The sequence below is a fragment of the Sinohyriopsis cumingii genome, chromosome 16 (genome assembly GCF_028554795.1).
Source record: "Sinohyriopsis cumingii isolate HCF-2022 chromosome 16, ASM2855479v2, whole genome shotgun sequence".
Classification (NCBI taxonomy): Eukaryota; Metazoa; Mollusca; class Bivalvia; order Unionida; family Unionidae; genus Sinohyriopsis; species Sinohyriopsis cumingii.
This window is the reverse complement of record NC_142976.1, coordinates 54419319-54433932: the sequence shown is the minus strand read 5'-3', so window position 1 is coordinate 54433932 and position 14614 is coordinate 54419319. Positions and strand designations below refer to the sequence as shown.

The 14614-nt window shown below is 34.3% G+C and overlaps 1 protein-coding gene across 2 annotated transcripts in view; it reads left to right on the top strand.

Moving 5' to 3' along the window:
- Window positions 1-12869, top strand: part of LOC149780436 (PR domain zinc finger protein 12-like) — a 51064-nt gene extending 38195 nt beyond the window's left edge. For both annotated transcript variants that reach the window (XM_089936381.1, XM_089936380.1), the window contains 5 exons: window positions 3492-3673; window positions 5498-5656; window positions 8999-9122; window positions 10916-11134; window positions 11776-12869. In XM_089936381.1, the coding sequence (XP_089792507.1) occupies window positions 3509-3673; window positions 5498-5656; window positions 8999-9122; window positions 10916-11134; window positions 11776-11882 (774 nt within the window). In that variant the 5' untranslated portion in view covers window positions 3492-3508 and the 3' untranslated portion in view covers window positions 11883-12869. The remainder of the gene's footprint in view (window positions 1-3491; window positions 3674-5497; window positions 5657-8998; window positions 9123-10915; window positions 11135-11775) is intronic.
- The last annotated feature ends 1745 nt before the right edge of the window (window positions 12870-14614 follow it).

Here is a 14614-nt window from a genome sequence, read left to right as displayed (position 1 = left end):
TATTTAGATGCCATGAGTTTACATTTTATATAAAAAGAAAATAACAGAAAAAGAATATATATAAAAAAATGTAAACTCAAGGTAATACCACGAAATTTTAAAAACAAAGGTCTTTTTTCTTTACAGTATTATGTCAAGAACTGAACATATGCAACCTTTATTGACTTGGTAAGGTCAATTTATTAGGAAGAAAAAAAACTGTATCGTTAGACCGTTTCTGTAAGGTTTGTCGTGTCTTTCTAATAAAGAATATTTCATATTCCCAGGCGAATGTCATCATCAACTGATCCTTTAAACAATCGGCCCACATCACTCTAAATATATTGGATGGATTTTAATCGACAGATACCGCGATAAGCGACGTTAATTTATTCATAACGGTTCATGAATAATACAAAATCTGCTCTTAAGGTATTGAATTGCTCGTCAGCTAATAAGATCACAAAGTTTAGCGAGTGGAGCCCGCATACCGAAAACATTCTAACATCTAAAGCATGAAAAAAATAACAGCACACATATTGCACAATATATATAACCTAGTGCATACTGAAAACGGTTAAACTTATCACAGACATCTTACTGGTAAGAAAGATCATTCTCTATACTGTGATAATAATAAATAAAAATCTTTCTCAGTGCCCCCTTCCCCTTCTCTCTCTCATTGCAGGAAGCCCCAGATCAACTTTTGTTGTATCCATGCAGGCAATAATCACAGTTTATGAATCAATAAACGAATGGCCTAAAAAACCTCTTAATTTTCTTGTATACATTTGTCTCATTTTCACGTCTGATGGATAAGAGAAAATAAAATATTTATTCCAATAAATGTCACTGTTATTTAAACGAGATGCATGTGTGTAAATGTGTGTCTGTGTGTATGTATGTATGTATGTATGTAGGTAGGTAGTTAGGTAGGTAGGTATCTATGTGTGTGTGTGTGTGTGTGAGAGAGAGAGAGAGAGAGAGAGAGAGATTACAGCATACTGTTAGGACAATATTACCAGTTTTCGAAGATGAGAAATTTAAACGCTTGCATAAAATATTTAATTCATATGATATAACAATAAAGTGTCTCGGAATATATATATATATATATATATATATATATATATATATATATATATATATATATATATATATATATCAGTGGCAGAAAGAGTAAAACTGTTTTCGTCATATAACACATTTTTGTCATAATCTACATAAAATAATCTAACATCTAACAGAAGTTACTAGCTACAGATTGAAAACCTTTACTTATCTTACACTATCTCCTTCAAGATTTGTCAAATAACACATATAATGTCAGGAAGAAATAAACGATCTTGCAAGATATGTAAGGAATAAAGCAAAACTAATTTAGAATAGACTCGCATTTTTATAATTAACGAAAAAAGATGTATGACTTTATCTTCTAAATTTACTAGCTTTGATTCATTTTTTTTTAAAACGTATTTGTGACCGACCAGAACAAAAACATTGGAATTCCATCTCCACTTGTCCCGATTTCATGCAATTTCGACATGGCACCACTGAACTTCATACGGCAGCCTCTTAAAATATAAAAGCATCTGAGAGGAATATAGGAACCAGCAAAGCGATAAGGAAAGAAAAAAGAAAAATTTGGAAAACACCTGGTTAGTCAACGCATCAGATGTAAATCGCTAACTTGGATGTTTGGGTCGAATTTCAATGTGAACAATGGAGTCGGAAGGTCCTCTAAGAGTTTATATTTACAAGATAATTTATTTGTGGTTTTGTTTGAATACTCCTTTGAACACTTTATGCTGTGTACATTAATTTGAAAACTTCATACTATTTATGTTAATATGGACACCTTATACTATATATGTTATTTTAAACACTTTATAATATGCATATAATTTTGAACATATTTACTGTGTATTAATTTGAGCACTTTATAATATGCATATAAGTTTGAACATATTTACTGTGTATTAATTTGAACACTTTATAATATGCATATAAGTTTGAACATATTTACTGTGTATTAATTTGAACACTTTACAATATGCATATAAGTTTGAACATATTTACTGTGTATTAATTTGAACACTTTACAATATGCATATAAGTTTGAACATGTTTACTGTGTATTAATTTGAACACTTTACAATATGCATATAAGTTTGAACATATTTACTGTGTATTAATTTGAACACTTTATATGTAATATGCATATAATTTTGAACATATTTACTGTGTATTAATTTGAACACTTTATAATATGCATATAAGTTTGAACATATTTACTGTGTATTAATTTGAACACTTTATAATATGCATATAAGTTTGAACATATTTACTGTTTATTAATTTGAACACTTTACAATATGCATATAAGTTTGAACATATTTACTGTGTATTAATTTGAACACTTTATATATGATATGCATATAATTTTGAACATATTTACTGTGTATTAATTTGAACACTTTATAATATGCATATAAGTTTGAACATATTTACTGTATATTAATTTGAACACTTTACAATATGCATATAAGTTTGAACCTATTTACTGTGTATTAATTTGAACACTTTATAATATGCATATAAGTTTGAACATATATACACTTTATTAATTTGAACACTTTATAATATGCATATAATTTTGAACATATTTTCTGTGTATTAATTTGAACACTTTTCAATGGAAATTGTCTACTATTTATCACCTTTTCGTCATCATCATAATTATCATCATCATCGTCGTCGTCGTGTATGTCATCTGTAAGGCTACATGAAGGTGAAGAAAATCCAGACTCACGATATCTAATGAAGTGAATGAGATATACGCAATTTAATTCTTTCGAGCTTTTCATTTTACTGAAAACCATTTTACTATATATATTGTTGTTGTTGTAGGGTTTAACGCCATTTTTCGGCACACGATAGGCTATACATGGCGGCCAGTATTAATGGTGGAGGAAGAACCCGGAAACCCCCCGGAAAGAACCACCTACCCACGAGAAGCTACTTGCAAGCTTTCTCACATATCCACATTAGCCGGATCCGAGACTCGAACCCACGCAGACAGAGGTGAGATGGCAGTGATCCGTAACGGAGAGCGCTTTAGACCACTCTGCCACTCGGGGCCCAATATATATATATATATATATATATATATATATATATATATATATATATATATATATATATATATATATATATATATATATATATATATATATATATATATAATGTATTAAATCATTACACATATGAGAGCCTCAAGTTATTATTATTATCATTATTATTATGTTTATTATTATTATTATTATTATTATTATTATTATTATTAAAAAGTTGAATATAGGTGTGCATACTTGATCACAAGGTATTAAGAAACGAAAATGGCGACGATTTAAGATGTCCATCTGCATACCTACCTTTTTTACTTATCTAAATGCAAACCCCCACCTCAGAACACAGACAAAAATCGGAATTAAAATTTGCATATTTTGTAGATACACGAAACCTTCAAATGCCCAGTCAAGCCCGAGTAGGCCAGTCGACCGTTCCTGGTTGTGTCCAAGGGATATTTGCTCTCGAAACGATCAAAGAGGGAACAGAAATGGGTCCATTTGTTGGGCACCTGCTTTCGCTAACTCAGCTGAATATTACACATATCAATACTAGCATATGGGAGGTAGGTTGAAATCTAAATATGCAGTTTTTAAAAAGCTGCATTCTAAAATATCATCATTTTCAAAACACTGTACGAATTATAAAAATGATACAAAATGGTAAACCTATTTTAAATAGTACTTCATGTGTTATACAAATGATGTGTCTGGTTTAAATAATGCCTCATGTATTATACAAAATGATGTGCCTGGTTTAAATAGTACCTCATGTATTATACAAATGATGTGCCTGGTTTGAATAGTACCTCATGTATTATACAAATGATGTGCCTGGTTTGAATAGTACCTCATGTGTTATACAAATGATGTGTCTGGTTTAAATAATGCCTCATGTATTATACAAATGATATGCCTGGTTTGAAAAGTACCTAATGTATTATACAAAATGATGTGCCTGGTTTGAATAGTACCTCATGTATTATACATTGATGTGCCTGGTTTCAATAGTACCTCATGTATTATAGAAATGATGTGCCTGGTTTAAATAGTACCTCATGTATTATACAAATGATGTGCCTGGTTTAAATAGCACATTTTGCATTATACAAATGGTGTAGCCTGGTTTAAATAGCACATTTTGCATTATACAAATGATGCGCCTGGTTTAAAGATCACATTTTGCATTATATGAATGATGTGCCTGGTTTAAATAGCACATTTTGTATTTTGTAAATGATGAGCCTGGTTTAAATAGCACATTTTGCATTATACAAATGATGTGCCTGGTTTAAATAGCACATTTTGCATTATTCAAATGATGTGCCTGGTTTAGATGGTACCTTCTTAAACATTAAGTTTTCATGACAACATTTTCTTCACAAGTAGCTCCTGAAAGGTGTGAATGTCGGTATGGGATGACCCTGATTAAGGAGAATAAAGAAGTATGATGAAGTCAACATTATAAATAGAAAATTATATCCAAGGGTCAAAATAAAATCGTAGTATGGACCACCACAATTAGACGATAACGAGAATTTCAGTTCCGTGGTTTAGTTCTTTTTCCTTTGCTATTCACTGTATCTTACTTTCTGAGCTCAAATAGGAACTGAATTTGCTGTTAGCACTTTGCATTTTAAACGTGATGAAGTGATCAGAGCTTCTAAGACACGAACATAAGCTTATCTCAGCTCGAACACGCAGAAGTGTGTGTGTGTGTGTGTGTGTGTGTGTGTGTGATTTGGATTTTTAAAGTAGCTATGATGTTCGCAGTGTGGCAGTCTATAGTTATATCTAGCAAAGGGACATCATGCCGCAGATATGTAGCATCATGTCCCACCCAATCACATTATCCTGACACCAGGCCAACCAGTCCTAACACTAACGTCTTAATGCTAAGCGCCAAGTGAGGCAGCTGCTAGTACCATTTTTATAGGTCTTTGGTATGGTCCGGCCGGTTTCGAACCCGAGACCTACATCATGCGAGGCGAATTAAGTGGGGCGGTAATGTCCTCCCCCCCACAAAAAGACAAATCACAACAAAAACAAGATATACAAATACGTTTAACCTTCTGTTATTGAAAAATGTCAGACGAATCTCTGACTCTAAAGGAAGAATATATTGACACGTTATATCAACATTGATTTCCGCTACATCAACCAGTTTACACATTTTTTGTGTTTTAATCAGCATAAAAAATAAACGCTAAAATTGATAGATAAATTACACCATTCTGTACACCTTCGATCTTTGTATGCTTGCTGCTTTGATTGATTTTGGAAAGCAATCGATAATTTTAGTCTAATATTACTTCGGTTAGTATTTGTTTCTTGCACTTCCTCCCCAGTACGTGTCCACTTTTATGGAAAGAAATATCTTTTTCTTGCAGCTGTATGACGAGTACGGGAGACTGGCGGGGTATGTGGATGGGGGCGGGGTCCAGAGACCGGCTAGCTGGCTGTCCCTCATCCAGTGCGCGCGCATGGAGAAAGAACAGAATCTGGAACTACTTCAGGTCGGAAGCCAGATTTACTACCGAGCAACCAGGGTAAAAAGTACTTTGAATTCTATGTACTTATATAAGTATTAATGTTTTACGGTACTTCAGTACAAAAGTGACAATGTAATGCAGATAAAAGTAATGAAAAATTTAACTGCGCAAAAATCAGTAATTTTATCTCTCCCAAAAATTAAAATGAAGTACAAGACGGTATAATACTTTTAAACGAAAGGAAAATTACAATTTTGTAAAATGTATTTAAAATAACATAAATGTAACACATGCAAATCCATAAATATTATTAAAATTATTAGAATAAATCGCATTCGAATAAAAGATTTAAGATTGTATCTGGTGGTACGTCGTGATTTCTTAAAGACGTTTTGAATTTGCAAAGGTCTAATATTATTTTGGGAGGTTTTAATAACCAAGGTAGTGATCTGGGAAAAGAGAATTGTGTTGTTCTTCCAACAACGAGTTTTGCTATTTCTATGTTATGATGAACTGAAAAGCCAAAAAGGGGAATGAAGTTTGGCTTCTCTGCGTACAAAGGTTGGTATTTCGGGTTACGCTTACATCACATGTGGGGTTACATGGATCAGAAGAATGTTTGGAAGCACACCAAAGAGCCAATTTCATTGGTCTGAGTTATACCGATGGTTCATTTGCCTCGATTTAGACTAGAGGGTTTCTGAAGGGAAAATTCTAAATGCGCACATACAGAATCTAAGTCCTGAATATTGGATCAAGCACCTACAGGTGAGGTTTGCAAGCTAATCCATACTGTCTATCCAATTTCACTTTTACTACAGAAATATTGGAGGCCCGGGATGGCCGAGTGGTCTAAAGCGCGCACCTTGACCGATCATTGCTATCTCACCTCTGTCCGTGTGGGTTTGAGTATCGGGCTCAGCGAATGTTGGTATGCCGAGAAACAGTGTTAAGGAAATGAAAATCACATGGCACACCAAGCAGTAATAAGTAAATAACAATCACACGGTACGCTGAGAAGTACTGTGAAAAGGAAAATACAATTACACGGCAAATTGAGCAGTAATAAATAATAACAAGCATACGGCAAACTGAGAGTACAGTGACAAGGAAATGTAAATCAAACGGTACACAGAGCAGTAATAAGTGAATAACAATCACACGGCATACCGAGCAGTAATAAGTGAATAATAATCATACGGCACAACGAGCAGTAAGAAGTGAATAATAATCACACGGCACACCGGGAAGTAATAAGGGAATAACAATCAGACGGCACACCGAGCAGTAATAAGGGAATAACAATCAGACGGCACACCGAGCAGTAATAAGTGAATAACAATCAAAACGGCACACCGGGAAGTAATAAGTGAATAACAATCAAACGGCACACCGAGCAGTAATAAGTGAATAACAATCAAACGGCACACCGGGAAGTAATAAGTGAATAATAATCACACGGCACACCGGGAAGTAATAAGTGAATAACAATCAAACGGCACACCGAGCAGTAATAAGTGAATAATAATCACACGGCACACCGGGCAGTAATTATAGGTTACTGCATTTGTATGGGAAAGTATGAACGAGTTTTGGGATGGAATACTGCACGACTTCGGGAGTGCAGTATAGAGTTCCGACAAAACGAGTTCATATTTTCCCATACAAATGAAGTAACCTTTCCATGATATGCTCATTTTTTTTTAATTCTACCTAAGGTTTAATTATATAAACAAAATACACTACAAGAAACAACGTAAATGAATGTATGCCGCATTTCAAACTAAACACACAAGCGCATATTCATAATTACACAAATCAACATTATTACTGCGCACATAACTCCGGCCAGATAAATTTGAACTTAGTCTCGCGCTCGACATAACTTTCGAAAGACAATGGCGTGTCTAGTTAAAATTGAAATTTGGAGTCATATTGTGAATGAATGTGCATTGCAACAACTTTTCCATTTTATCTGGAATGAATAGATTTTGGTATTTTTCTCGATTATAGAAAATTTCTTGATTATTGACTGGATTTGTATGTGACGATTCCACATGAAATACATGAGATTTAATAAGCTAGGGAGAAGCGTGTTGACATCTGCAAATGTGTTTCTGTTTCTGTCATTGAATGTTTGAAATCATAATGTGGGAAAAATATAAAGTCTTTCTATTGCAATTATCAAAAAGACGCTATGGAATTTAATGCTTATTTCATTTTGAGTGCAGTAAGGAGGATGCAATTGCACTTATCATCGAAATTACAGCACAATTTTGAAATGTGTAATCCAGATTGAAAACCGATGACATGGCTCATGTAATTCGGATTTGCAGAATTGAGAAAATACATTTTGAGGAAATTCAGGATGTAAAACTGTAAGTATATTTCATTTTGCCATTCTTATCACCAGCTGAAGAAGAGAGTATATGACTTGTCACTTGTATGCTATTTGTAAGGACCTTATCTTGCGTATCTTATATAATGTAGCTAGCCTAAATCCGTAACATTGTATCAACGCGGATTGTGCCAAAGCAGCTGGCATGTGGTAGTCCAAGAAACATGTTTTAGTTCATCCATAAACAAATTTAAACAACCACAACGTAAAGAGCCTCTTACGCGAGTGTACATGATTTGTGTACAAATCAAAAGTGCTGGCGTCTGCGTCCATTTTTTGTTTACAATAGAAAGTAGTTCCTTTATGCACGTGAATGCTATATGTGCATTGTCGCGCGAGTTCAGTATCGGGTAATACTGAACGATTCTGACAATGTAAAGTTAACGGGGGGAAAAATGACCATATAAGGAAATAAGTCACACGGCACACCGATCAGTATTAAGTAAATAACAATGACACGTCACACTGATAATTAATAAGTAAATATCAATCGCACGTGAAACCGAGCAGTACTAATTAAACAATAATCACGAGACACCCTGATTAGTTCTAGGAAATAACAGTCACACAGCAAATCAGTCAGTAGTAATAGCATAGCAATCACGCCGCAAAGCGGTAATAAGTAACAATCACATGGAAACCGACTAGTACAAAGCAAATAATAATCACACAGGAATCCATTCACGAATAACTCAATAGCAATCACTCGGCATATCGAGCAGTAATAAGTAAACAATACTCACACAACAAACCAACTAGTAATAAGTATATAACTATATTTTCCGATTACACAAACCAATGATCCACAATTAAACTGAGATAAAATGATCCAAGAAACATCCCTTACCAGCCCAATCCACGCCCCTCCACTTCCTCCCGTAAAAACATATGCTGCAAGAATTACGGTCAGTAGAAAAACAAGCCAGTAAAAATAGTATATGTTTTATAAAGGTTATTGATTAAATATAAAAGTCTAAATGTGATTTGTTTTTCTTTATTAGGATATCCATCCTGGAGAAGAACTGTTGGTGTGGTACGGGGCTTCCTACTCACTCTACATGGGCCTCCCCAGCTTCTATTCTGACGTTACCTGTAATCGCCAACAAAAACCACCTGTGATACGGGGTAAGTACATAGACCAATGCTGTTTAGCATACGTAGAACTGGCACTTTGGTGGACTTTATATTTTATCGTATTGGATGTGTATTAGAAACAATAAACTGTTGCACGAATATGGATTGTAAATAGAGTTTCCACAAAAAATACCCAAAGAAATAAATCAATCTCCCCATTTTACATCACAAGCATTTGGATTAAATCGGGTTTGTCGGTATTAAGTTTATATTCTAGCTAATTAAAACAAAATGGTGGAACTGTTTCAAAGCAATCAGACAACAAAACCATCTGATATTTATGGTTGATGTTTTAGGGCATATATAATTAAAGTAAAAAAGTACATCAAAATCGAACGTGCCTTACAGGATGGCGGCATCCGTTTCGATGCAAACTTTTGACCGTAAAAGCAGTTTCACGAGAACTATCTTACGTACGAATAACTGAAGTAGTAGCTATTCTTCTACACTGGTTTACAGTCGGAGTGGCGCAGATTTCTTCCAAAGCTTTGATCAAGTCTTGCGACAAACCCCGAAACATTCCGCATTTTTGTGACGAATTATAGTGAGATTGTTGCATTGCTGACCTCAAATTCAAGTTTGCGTTAAAAACAACGCTGTACATTCCTGCAATCAGATCTTTTGAAAACAAATGCAGTACTCTAAAATATCTATCGGTTCCTCCTGTTATGTATATTTTATTTACATTGTTTGCTTTTTAGATATTTTATTTTTTATTTTCATCATATGCTGTTGGTTATGTAATGTATTTTGTAGCTGCCCTTGTTCAAAATCAAGTTTATGGTATACAGGACTAAAATATTTGATTTTGTTTTATAATGTAAGCAACTAAAACGTAACTAATAATTGTGCTATGAGTGTGGGTTTGTTATTAAGATCATTATTAATAAAACTAAACATATTTATTTTGGTCTGAGTCAAGAACATTGCGTTTACTATCTTCTTTATAACAAATTTAGTAAAATACCTTCTAATTATAACTAGGATTTTATCTTGTGAACATTTGGAATCTTCTTGAATGAAATTTTCCATTAGGTAATATTTATTTTGTAGAAAATGCTAATTGTGATTTAGGTCAGGTAGAGGAGGATAAAATCTTTGTTTACTGGAAAAATTATTTATTCGTGCTTTAAGATCTGAAGTGAATTAATTGTATTATTGTCGTGCCCAGTATTTCATGTGGACTGGTAATAACAAGGCATTCTTCTCTGGAAATAAAAAGTGTTCAAAAATAAAATTCTTGGAAAGAGAGACTTTGATTTATAGCGAAATTTCAAATAAGGATATATTCTTGGATTGTGTTATTGTGAATCAACAAAGGACCACTTGCACATCACTACTACACAGGCAACTACAGGCTCATCAACACTTCCAAAGTTAGAGTTATTTTACAATACCTCTGTAGTTTGTTCAGATCATTAATTATTAGGACCTATGTTCGAAATTTTATGAGTTTTGGGGATTTATTTCGCAATATCATAAGCTTTACATTTTTCACTTTGTATTCTAGGGAAATAAAATGTTTGTTGAATTTTACAAAACTTCGTTTTCACTCTTTTCTGTTACTTTATTGAACACCATTGAGTCGTAACAGTCCTAAAACGATGACTATAATACAGCTAGGATATTAGTATAATTCAAACTGATATCAACAGATATGTTATCTTGTAAAGTTATAAAGTGAAGATATGATCGAAGCATTGGACATTTAGATTCCTTATTGTTTTCTTTCTAACAATTTTAATTCTGATTTAAGAGACACAATACAATTGCTTATTTAATAGGTAACACAAAAGAACAACATGCTTCTGCCGAACAAGAAGATGCAATTACTGGCGGAGGAAAATTAAAGTGCGTGCTGTGCCGACGAGGATTTAATTCGAGGAGTAATCTGAGGTCGCACATGCGCATACACACTCTGGAGAAACCATTTGTCTGTACGTTCTGTGGACGACGGTTCAGTCAGTCATCAACACTAAGGAACCACGTTCGACTTCATACAGGTAAAGAAAATCTTCACAGCACTTACAACAGACTTGCAAAATATGGAAATTTGTTCGAAAATTAAATTACCATGCATAACTTATAATGAAATCATTTTGACATTTCAAAGGATGTTCAGTGCTGTGACCGTGATTAATATCAGTGTTAGAGTCTACGACCGTACCCGTATTTTTCTCCTCAAAACAACTCGATTTATACTATAATCCGAAGTTCTTTACATGATTATAGCCTAATGAATATACAACGAGTGTTACAAATGGATTTTATGCCCATTTACATTAAATCCAAAACTGAATAAAAATGTATATTTTAAGCAATTGTGTTTGTTGAAGCTATTAATTTTATTAAATCCGTGTACATTTCAATGCACATAATGCATTCATATAAACTCTTACTGTTAACAATATTGTCGATGACTTTAATTAAGTAACATACTTCAGTTTGAGTTATATTGCTAATGAGTTTAGTCTTATAAACAGTGGTAAGAGGTAATTAGAATTATGAATGAGCAAGGATAGTTTCTTTTACCTGATGATCATTGCTTTTAAAAATGTAAAATCTGACTCAAGACCATGTATAATCAAAAATAAATGCACGCAATCAAGATTGATCATTTACCACGTTTTGCATATCTTTGCAGGAGAGAAACCTTACAAATGTGTTGTCTGCCGCAGTTCGTATTCACAACTAGCTGGTCTACGAGCGCATCAGAGAAGTGCCGCTCACAAACTGGACAAGGCGGGTTGAGACAGCAATTCACTGTAACGTCCATGTGGAAGCGGTCATCCTACCATTAACATTCCAGTACCATATGCTGTGTGTCTGAGCGTATATGTTAATGATAGTGGAATTAGAATGAATTTGCCTGTGTAATACATTTTACAAGCCTGGTGCTTGAACATGGTCCTATTGTACTGAGGTTTAGGGTCAGTGATAGTGACCAATGATTTCTTAAGGAAAATGATAACTATATCAAACTTTGGTATTCTGTTCAACAGAGTCAGTATCCGTGTATATAAAAGTCTGAACAGCCGCATCTTGTTAGTGAAGGTATTGATGACATCATTCCTTATTTACGCTCACCATGTTACGGTTCTCGGACATATAGGAAAAAGTGACACAGCTGGTATCAGGACATTGCATGGGCATTTACTCGATAACCAGTTGTCCAGGGAAGTGTGTGTGTGTCTGCGAACTGGATTTGTAACGTAGCTTTAACAATTTTTCAGTCATATCGCTACGATGTCTGCAGTCTAACAGTTTATAGTGATGTCTAGCACTGGGGCCTCATGCCGCAGACATGTAGCATGATGTCCCAACTAGTCACATTATCCTGACAACAGGACGACCAATCCTAACACTAACCTCTTAATGCTGAGCGCCTAGCGAGATAGCTGTTAGTACCATTTTTTGTAAGTCTTTGGTATTACTCGGCGGGGGATCTAACCCACGACCTACCGCATCCGAGGCGGACGCTCTAACCACCAGGACACTAGAGCGGTCGTCCAGGGAAGTAACTGGTAATTGATATGAAGACAATATCTTTCAGGAAGAAACCATTTCTGCATGACTTTGAATAAAGTTAAAATTTCACCACTCACATTTCTTTGGTGCAATTTATTTACACAAATTATTGTGATGTTAAAAAGCTTTGAATACAGTGACCCAATAAAGGTGAATTGAATCAACTAAAAATATTTTGAATTTCTTATAGGCAACAGTGCATTCGATAAGACTGACAGCAACTTGTTTGAAAGTGTATGATTACACCAATTGTAGAGTATAATTGTATTATTTTATGAACATTCCATATAATAGAAAAATCTTAAATTGATTGGTAGAAACATATGTTGGTACTTCCATCAACATACCTGGAGCCATACACGTACATACACAAATACGCGCATTATAATATCTAAGCGGGAGTCAAATGAACGTACTGGACAAACATGCACTAGTATGCGTATAGTGCTCAATGACGTAGCTAATATATGCACTTATATATATATATATATATATATATATATATATATATATATATATATATATATATATATATATATATATATATATATATATATATATAAGCAAATTGCGGTCTAAGGCATACGCTATCGCCTTTCATTTTAGATTTCATTAGGATTCGAACTCAGGACTTTTTATTACTAGGACATTTATATTCTAATTATTGGGTTATTTTAGGATTTGATTCATAAAACCGCAAATTCTTTTTCTCAGTTTTACCTTGTTGTTTCTCGGGAAATAAATTATGTTAAAATTTACAACACGTCTTCACTCTTTTTTTTTGTTACTTTTGTAAGAGCCTAAACACGTAACAGTTTTAATTTAGAAAATTACAAAAATAGTAAACACCACTCCATGTTTGCTTTATTTTAAAAGGTTGCTCATAAGCAAGACTTGAGAAATTTGTAAATAAAAGCTTCATGACTGTCTAAATGACCTTACCATCAGATGGATCAGGGACAACGTAATGTTTTTTCTTTTGCATTGCATATAACATCATCTTCCCACCCAATTAAAATGAAACGATAGCCACGGTGCCTTATTTCACGAGAAAACACAAATTCATCACGCCAAAATATGTAACATAAGTGCATGTGCACTATCCAGGGATACTGAAATAAAGTGTAAATCATAAGGGGGTAGTCGAATTAAATTATTACCCTGTTAAGGTGTGTGTGTGTGTGTGTGTGTGTGTGTGTGTGCGTGTGTGTGTGTGTGAGAGAGAGAGAGAGAGAGAGAGTCACAATTATTATAGACTTAATGTTTCTCCATTAACTTTACATTGTCAGAATTGTGCAGCATTTATCCATACTGCACTGCTTCATACTGCACAACACGTGTCTAAAATTAGTATCGTGTGCTAGGAACTACTTATTTTAAAAGAACTATGTACGCTCATGCAACTAACGCCGTAGCTTTATATTTATTAAATTTGTCTGTGGACGAACCAAGCAAGCTGTTTAAACGATATAAAAGTATAGTTGATAAAGATGAGTACGTGGATGGGTTCACCGGGTCACAAAATAAATTTTCAATTAAACAAACAAATGATCGTGATATCCGCAATATCCAGCGATGGCTTTATGACAATAAACGTCAGAAAATGCAGGTAGTGAAACATTTAATTCTGATAATTGTAACACTTATTTAGGAGGAATGCTCATTCTGAAGACGGGGCCCCGAGTGGCCGAGTGGTCTAAAGCGCTCTCCGTTACGGATCACTGCCATCTCACCTCTGTCTGCGTGGGTTCGAATCTCGGATTCGGCTAATGTGGGTATGTGAGAAAGCTTGCCAGTAGCGTCTCGTGGGTCGGTGGTTCTTTCCGGAGTTTTCCCGGGTTCTTCCTCCACCATTAATACTGGCCGCCATGTATAGCCTTTCGTGTGCTGAAAAATGGCGTTAAACTCAACAACAACAACAAAAAAAAAATCATTCTGAAGAAGGGTCGTGTTCT